This window comes from Oncorhynchus mykiss, chromosome 12 (assembly GCF_013265735.2).
Source record: "Oncorhynchus mykiss isolate Arlee chromosome 12, USDA_OmykA_1.1, whole genome shotgun sequence".
Classification (NCBI taxonomy): Eukaryota; Metazoa; Chordata; class Actinopteri; order Salmoniformes; family Salmonidae; genus Oncorhynchus; species Oncorhynchus mykiss.
Window position 1 is genome coordinate 31142217 of NC_048576.1, and position 9258 is coordinate 31151474.

Here is a 9258-nt window from a genome sequence, read left to right on the forward strand (position 1 = left end):
TACTGAATCAGTGTGCTGCATGTATGAAATTGAAATGGGTATGCCACTGTGTTTCTTCATTGTTATTCTCTATCTATCTTATTATATGATCAATTCCATTTGTTATGCTTTCATGTATCCTAACATAGATACATTACACTGCCAAAAGTATGTGGACACCTACTCCTTAGACATCTCGTTTCAAAATCATGGGCATTAATATGGATTTGGTCCCCCCTTTGCTGATACAACTGCCTCCACTCTTCTGGGAAGGCTTTCCACTAGATGTTGGAACGTTGCTGTGGGGACTTGCATCCATTCAGCCACAAGACCATTAGTGAGGTCGGGCACTGATGTTGGGTGCTTATGCCTGGCTCGCAGTCGGCTATACAATTCATCCTAAAGGTGTTTGATGGGGTTGAGGTCAGGGCTCTGTGCAGGCCAGTCAAGTTCTTTCACACCGATCTCGACAAACCATTTGTGTATGGACTTAGCTTTGTGCCTGGGGGCATTGTCATGCAGGATAGGGCCTTCCCCAAACTATTGCCACTAAATTGGAAGCACAGAATAATCTAGAATGTCATTGATGCTGTAACGAGACGATTTCTCTTCACTGGCACCAAGGGGCCTAGCCCGAAAGTTGAAAAACAGCCCCAGACCATTATTCCTCCTCCACCAAACTTTACAGTTGACACTATGCATTCGAGCAGGTAGCATTCTCCTGGCATCCACTAAACCCAGAATCGTCTGTCGGACTGCCAGATGGTGAAGCGTGATGCATCACTCCAGAGAATGCGTTTCCACTGCTCCAGAGTCCAATGGCGGTGAGCTTTACACCACTCCAGCCGAAAACAAAGAGTAAAAGCCAAAAACAAAGAATCACAAAAACTTGGAATTTATTTGAATATGCAACATATACAAATATGTTCGTCCTATATTCAATATACATTCATGTTTTCAGATTATTTAGTCAAGAAAAATATAAAATAATTTAGATACATAAATATATATTTAAATAGATATATGGCAATAATATTTCAGAGAAAACAAATCTGTAAAATCTCCCAAAAATACAACAACTTCATGTTTGAAACAACTTTGTCATTTGGCTAAATTCATCATTGTTCACGGCTGCTTCTTAAGCGTTTCATCATGGTCGATGGTCTAACAAGGCAGGAAGTAGTTGTTTCCTAGCACGCGGAACTGTCTTCTGGTCCTCATGTTGTATTCAAACACGTAGGGGCCACTATAGAGGTAGGTGAAGCCTAAAAACCATATAGGGTAGAGAGGTTAGCGACATGCCACACTGACAAACTATCAATGCTCAAGAAAATCTAAAATATGACTTAAAAGGACTATTAAGGGGATTTTCTTATTTAGAAGGTAGGAAATAATATTTTGTATATTTACGTCTCCTTGGCTTGTAATGCACAGTTGTGTGCTTAGATGCTGTATCACACTCACCTCGGACTTGGAAGGCTGCAGTCACTTTGCTTGTCATGCCTGGGAACTGTTCATCCACACGCTTGGGGAAACCTCTGTCCATGCTTTTCATTTCCTCATCGTAACTACGGTAACAGCAATATTAGTGAGATTGTGATACTCTTGACATAAATATACAGTATAATGGCAACATACAGTACATAGAAAAAGTGACCAAAAATTACATTGCTTGTATTGATATACTAGACTCCACTAACCTGTAGTAGTTGTCGCCAACAAAGAACAAGGTCTTGCGAGAATGTTCATCGTACAGGGCGGCGTCAACTTTCTTCACGGTCCTGGGCAGACCCAAGCTCTTCAGGTTTCTGGGATAGCCGGGGACGATGTCATAGCCATAGAGAGCCCAGACCTGATGATCTGCAGGGACAGAGACAGAGTATTACTGAGATATGACTCCAATTAAACAGCTTAATGCATTCACACAGTATTCATTACAGGCAAAGAGTGAGGCTAGCACTGATATGGCTGTAACCTCCACAGTTGTTGTCTAGACACCATGTGGAGACTACAGCCATACAAGGGCTAATTTGAGGCAATTGGTGACTGCAATACCTTTAAAGAGGAACACTCTGTCAGATAGCTGGCTCTCATAAGCAGCATTGATGTTGTCGGGGAGTTCAGGCCAGAAAGTCTTGATGAGGTTCTGATGTGGTTTGCTGCTCTGAGGGTAAATACGCCAGAAGAACCTAAAGATGAAGGGAGGTCATCAGAACGTTAGAGCTCTGGATCACAGATTAAAAGGCAACCATTTTGTTTCTCTGGGAACCAGTGTCATTCATTGACTGTGTCTGAGCTGTAGGTTACCATAAGTCACTGAACATCTGATCTAGGCTACATGATGTGCTGTACCTGCCCTTGAAGAACATCTTCTCCCCACGCAGAGTGGTGACAGCATCCAGGACCAGGGTGGGGTCACAGGCATCAGGGGTGGAAACAGGTGTAGGGTCGGGCTTATCTGGGTTGGGGTTAACATCTGGGTTTGGGCCTGGAGGACACAGATACTCATTAGTTCCGGTTCCAATATTGGAAAGTCTCATAAAATGTGTTACTTGGAGATTTTCAGCATGAGCCTTTTTGTTAGTCAGTCAAAAGAAGTGGAATACAGCAATATAAATGTAAATCAAACAGGTCAGAAAGAGAAAAGATAATTTAATACTGACCGTATATGTACTGGATACCGGTGACATCATCACGAGGCAGAGAGAAGGTGCTGGGCTCTGTGTAGCTGTACACTGGGAACATCAGTGCTCCAGGGTCGTTGGAGTGGCTGAGACCCAGGGAATGGCCAAACTCATGGGCAGCCACCAAGAACAGGTTGTACCCTATATGATGAAAATATATAATTCTTCTACTCTGTTGTGGACATTTTCATGACATTTACATTTTAGCAGACGCTTTTAACCAGAGCGACTTACAAAAGCTATTAGGATTAAGTGCCTTGTTCAAGGGCACATTGATATATTTTTCACCTAGTCGACTTGGTTATTCAAATCAACAACCTTTCTGTTACTGACCCAATGCTCTTAACCCCTCGGTTACCTGACACTTCACCCAGGATTGTCCTACATTTGAAACAGGGTAATGTAGTAAATTAAGTTATTTTCCACATTTATTGTTGTGATAGAGGTTCTCACCTCTGGTTGAGCTGAAGGTGAAGTACTCGTCATCATCAAAATGAGCATCTCCTCCAATGTCAGCGCCGGGGGAGAAGGCATGGGCCAGGGTGCCTTCAGGGCCATCGAAGGGGTAGAAATCACCATGATCTACACAGACAGGAGAAATAATAGTATGAGCCATCAGAGATGAGGACAAATGCACACTGTATAAAAAAAATGAATTATTTATGTTAGTTTCTCAAACCGATGCACTTATAGGGGCCCAATGTAATAAGGCAAAGTGACTCTAATTAACACTCTTTCAACTCGTCAAACTGTAGACAGATTACAGTGAGGGGGACAAGCAGTGATCTGATACTGATGTCATGTGTTTTTTTTTACGAGTGGTGATGATGTTGGTTATGTAAGTGGGATGGGCGTAGGGTGCACCTCTGTTTCAAAGCTTTTTGTCAGGGAATACTGTAATAATGTCTGAATATACCTGCACTGTGCTCTGACAGGAGGAATGTAAAGAGTGGATCCTCCACAGGTACTATATCTCCCGCTCTCCCTTTCTAACCCTGCTACTCAAACATCCTGAGAGCTTTAAGTGTCTGTCTTTCATGTTTCAGTTTTGAAGACCCATTTCATCCTCCCTAGCACCTCAGTTATCACCTGATTTACCTCACAAAAGGTGAATTTTAGTAGATGGTGCAGGGCTCCTAATTACATGGAACAAGTTGGGGTGGGTTGGCCTTTCCACTATTGCTCCTCTGTTGTTGCCATAAGCAAGGGGGAGGCCAATGATATCAGAGTGCACCCACCAGACCAACCGAATTTAGCAATTGTGTAAAAAAAAAACACTATTTTGTTTTTTCACCCTTAAGGGTGTGGACTTTACTCAGTGGTGTAAGGTACTTAAGTAAAAATACTTTAAAGTACTACTTAAGTTGTTTTTTGGGGTACCTGTACTCTACTTATATTTTCACTACATTCCTAAAGAAAATGTACTTTTTACTCCATACATTTTCCCTGACACCCAAAAGTACTCATTACATTTTGAATGTCTAACAGGACAGGAAAATTGTCAAATTCGCACACTTATCAACAGAACATCCCTGGTCATCCCTATTGCCTCTGATCTGGTGGACTCACTAAACACTGCTTATTTTGTCAGAGTGTTGGAGTGTGCCCCAGGTTATCAGTGAATAAATGGTGCCATCTAGTTTGTTTAAAATAGAGAATTTGAAACGATTTAAACTTTTACTTTCAATACTTAAGTATATTTGAGCAATTACATATACTTTTGATACTTAAGTATATTCAAAACCAAATACTTTTAGACTTTTAAAGTAGTATTTTACTGGATGGCTTTCACTTTTACTTGAGTAATTGTCTCTTAAGGTATCTTAACTTTTTAACTTTTACTCAAAGTCAACGACTGACTTTACTAATTATACTTGGAATTATGTTTTTCAACAAAGAAATTAAAATATATATATATAAACTCAGCCCAAAAATTCAGGGCCCTGTCTTTCAAAGATAATTTGTAAAAATCCAAATAACTTCACAGATCTTCATTGTAAAGGGGTTAAACACATGCTTGTTCAATGAACCATAAACAATTAATGAACATGCACCTGTGGAACTGTCATTAAGACACGAACAGCTTACAGACGTTAGGCAATTTAGGTCACAGTTCTGAAAACTTAGGACACTAAAGAGGCCTTTCTACTGACTCTGAAAAACACCAAAAGAAAGATGCCCAGGGTCCCTGCACATCTGCGTGAACATGCTGTAGGCATGCTGCAAGGAGGCATGAGGACTGCAGATGTGGCCAGGGCAATAAATTGCAATGTCCGTACTGTGAGACACCTAAGACAGCGCTACAGGGAGACAGGACGGACAGCTGATCTTCCTCGCAGGGATTCACCCCATGCTTCCTGAAGCACCTCCCACATGTTGGATTGGCTTGATGGGCTCTGCTTATGTACCATACGGTCAAGCTGTTCCCACAACACCTCAATAGGGTTGAGATCCAGTGACTGTGCTGGCCACTCCATTATAGACAGAAACCAGCTGACTGCTTCTTCCCTAAATAGTTATTTCATATTTTGGAGCTGTGCTTTGAGTCATTGTCCTGTTGTAGGAGGATATTGGCTCCAATTAAGCACTGTCCACAGAGTATTGCATGGCATTGCAAAATGGAGTGATAACCTTCCTTCTTCAAGATCCCTTTTACCCTGTACAATCTCCCCCTTTACCACCACCAAAGCACCTCCATACCATCACATTGTCTCCATCATGCTTGACAGATAGCGTCAAGCACTCCTCCAGCATCTTTTCATTTTTTATGCTTCTCACTAATGTTCTTCTTTGTGATCCGAACACCTCAAACTTAGATTTGTCTGTCAATAACACTTTTTTCCAATCTTCCTCTGTCCAGTGTCTGTGTTCTTTTGCCCATCATATTATTTTATTTTTATTGGCCATTCTGAGATGTCTTTTTCTTTGTAACTCTGCCTAGAAGGCCAGCATCCCGGAGTCGCCTCTTCACTGTTGTCGTTGAGACTGGTGTTTTGTGGGTACTATTTAATGAAGCTGCCAGTTGAGGACTTGTGAGGCGTCTGTTTCTCAAACTAGACACTAATGTACTTTCTTGGCAATTTCTCGCATGAAATAGCCTTAATTTCTCAGAACAAGAATAGACGGATGAGTTTCAGAAGAAAGTTCTTTGTTTCTGGCCATTTTGAGCCTGTAATCGAACCCAGAAATCCTGATGCTCCAGACACTCACGTAGTCTAAAGAAGGCCAGTTGTATTGCTTCTTTAATCACCACACCAGTTTTCAGCTGTGCTAACATAATTGCAAAAAGGTTTTCTAAAACTTGGATTAGCTAACACAACGTGCCATTGGAACACAGTGATGGTTGCTGATAATGGGCCCCTGTACGCCTATGTAGATATTCCATATATAAATCAGCCGTTTCCAGCTACAGTAGTCATTTACAACATTTACAATGTCTACACTGTATTTCTGATCAATTTGATGTTATTTTAATGGACAAAAAAATGTGCTTTTCTTTCAAAAACAAGTACATTTGTAAGTGACCCCAAACCTTTGAAAGGTAGTGTGTATACATGGAGTGGATCTTTAAATGTATACATTCTTAGTGTACATGTACAGCATGACATGTTGGTGCATCAGACCTATGGTATTTTACCAATATTATTGTTATAATAGGTTATTAGTAGATTTGACAAACATTCAGAATCCCATCCAAGTAATTCCAGGTTACACTTTCTAAATATTGAATATTGAATTCTATTTGAATTCTGTTTCAGTTGGTCACATTAACATTGTGTTAGGTAAGATAAAAGTTTCTTACTTCTGTTGCCGAAGGAGATCATGATGTCAGCGGTGCCGCGGTAGATACGGGTGAACCTTAGGGGGGAGACCTTGGCCCACACCTGTAGTGCTCTCTCTATGGAGTTGTCCACCTCAGCCACAGACATGTCAGGAGTGTAGTTCTCAATTCTGAAAAAGACAATACACCAACAGTCAACATTAGAAAAATATTTCTCAATGTTGAATTTTTTGGGGGGTTTGTTAAGCAAACCCTGACTTTGGCCTATCACTCACAGTGTCTCTGTGTATAATTTGATGTTTGCAAATACAAAACCTTTATGATTGACACATTTACATTTTGTTTTACATTTGAGTCATTTAGCAGATGCTCTTATCCAGAGCGACCTACTGTGGTGAGTGCAACAAACAGTTTGGTGTAGTTTAGTGTTTTTCTCAAAGTTTACAGACAACCTAATTGGTACTGCAACTAACTAAATGTTAACATTACAAACCCTATTTTTGCTTAGTATCAATTCACCATGGTCAACTTGTTTTTCTCACTCCTCTCACCTGTAGGTAAGCTGGTTTGTTGGCCACTTAAGGTTATCGAAGGTGGTGAATCGGCCGAGTTGGACGTCAGGTAACCCGCAGCGTGGCTTCTTCATCATCTTTACGGTCTCAGCGTCCAAGGTTCCTGTCACCTTGAGGCCAAAGAACCTCTGCATCTCGCTGACTTTCCTGCTCCGCTGGCTGGGCCCCCGTCTGAACATTGGACCCGTCTCCTCCGTCAGGTTAAAGAACGTCTTCAGGTATGTCTACAGAAAACACAGCAAGCATGATGTTATAACGACAGTACCATTTACTACAGTGTTATGAATATAATATAACACATTCAACCTGACTGAGCCATATGAAGTTGCATGCACACATCTGTTCCATCATAATATGTTCAGTTGTAAAACCCAGAAAGACCTTCCTTCCAAAATATTTGACAATAATCATACATCTGCAAGGGCTTCATCTTCTTCAGTAGGTGGCAATATTGGCAAAGAGTAAACCACTATTGCCAGGTTGACTAGTAGTAAGCACAGATTGAAAGTCTTCATGATGCTTCTTTCTTGAGAGGTTCTTGTTTGTGTGGTGTGTGGCCAGGGGATGTCTTATATACGCTTAAAGCATGGGAAGTTGAGCAATGTCTCAGGTGAGTAATAACTGTCAAAACCCTCTCCATCAAACAAGAGGAAGGAAATCAAGGTGATGACATCACCAAATACATTTTCCACAACAAAGGAATTATGACAAAGACAAAAACCCTGCCTTCATCTACTATATTTACACATTGTCATATTTGTTATTTGTCATTGATTGTTATGATAATCATGTTATATCCCAATGAAGTGTGTACTTTTTATCACTACATCTAACCGTTCATTATGTACTATAATTTGGAGGAAAAAATACCCTCAAATTGATTTAGACACAAAAATCAAATCAATAGTCAAATCAGCTAAATTATCAGACCTCAGGTTAAGACCAAGATGCAGACAAAGTTCAAAGTGACAAATGTTCATTTTCGAAACAGGGGGAAGATAAACAGGTCAAGGGCAGGTGGAGGTCAGTAATCCAGGGCAGTCCGTAAGGTACAGAACGGCAGGCAGGCTCAGGGTCAGGGCAGGCCGAATGGTCAAAAACCCGGGAGAACTAGAAAACAGGAACTAACAAGAGAGCACGGGAAAAAATGCTGGTAGGCTTGATGAGACAAAATGAACTGGCAACAGACAGATAACACAGGTATAAATGCACCGGGGATAATGGGGAAGATGGGTGACATCTGGAGGGGGGTGGAGACAAGCACCAAGATAGGTGAAACAGATCAGGGTGTGACAGTAGCAACCTGGTGTCCTACCTGGGTGCATACCTGATTGACCGATACCTGATTGACCGGGGTGCCAGCGGTGGAACTCAGCGATGATGCCTGGGTCCAGGATGTCCCTAGCGGGGATCCAGCACCTCTCCTTCGGGCCATAACCCTCCCAGTCAACCAGCTACTGGAATCCCCTGCCCCGCGGTCAAACCTTCAGGAGGCGCCTCACCGTGTACGCTAGTTGGCCGTTGATGAGACGGAGGAGAGGGGTGGGCCTGGAAACAGGAGACAAAGTGCTGTGAGACATAGGTTTAATCCTAGACACATGAAAAGTGGAATGTATAGAGGGTGTGGGGCAGCAGAAGACGAACAGCAGGGAGGCTAAGAATCTTGGAGATGGGGAAAGGGCCCGAGGGGCAGATCCCTAGTGAAAAGCCAGTGGTGGTCTGCCTGTCATCGATACCTGGAAGTGGTCTTGAGAAGAGCCAACTGAGCTCTCTTCCAGGTCCGGCAACAGCAGCGGACAAACATCTGGGCAGAGGGTATGCCGACCTCTTCCTCCGGGAAGATCGGGGGCAGATATCCCAGGGAACACTCAAACGGCGAGAGACCAGTGACAGAGTAGGGGAGGGTGTTGCGGGCATACTCAACCTAGATGAGTTGCTGGCTTCAGGTGGTGGTTTTGGCAGAGACAAGGCAGCGATGAGTTGTTTCCAGGTCCAGATTGGCTCGCTCCGACTGGCCGTTAGACAGGGGTGGAACTCGGAGGACAGGTTGTCCGACGACCCAATGAGCGTGCAGAAGGCCTTCCACAACCGGGATGAGAACTGAGGACCCCGGTCAGAGACCATGTCCACTGGGAGTCCATGGATCTGGAAGATGTGCTGCACCATGAGCTGTCTCTTTGGCAGAGGGTAGCTTGGGGAGAGGAATGAAACAGGCGGCCTTGGAAAACCAGTCCACTACTGT

At 42.7% G+C, this 9258-nt stretch overlaps 1 protein-coding gene across 1 annotated transcript; it reads right to left on the bottom strand.

Moving 5' to 3' along the window:
- Window positions 1-858: 858 nt before the first annotated feature.
- Window positions 859-8564, bottom strand: mmp (matrix metalloproteinase; the record flags this gene model as incomplete). The annotated part of the gene is given in 10 exon segments (NM_001124199.1): window positions 859-1244; window positions 1444-1547; window positions 1680-1839; window positions 2035-2168; window positions 2332-2467; window positions 2643-2804; window positions 3117-3245; window positions 6466-6614; window positions 6996-7240; window positions 8344-8564. Coding segments are annotated over 10 exon segments (1428 nt in total). The 3' UTR covers window positions 859-1143.
- Window positions 8565-9258: the final 694 nt, after the last annotated feature.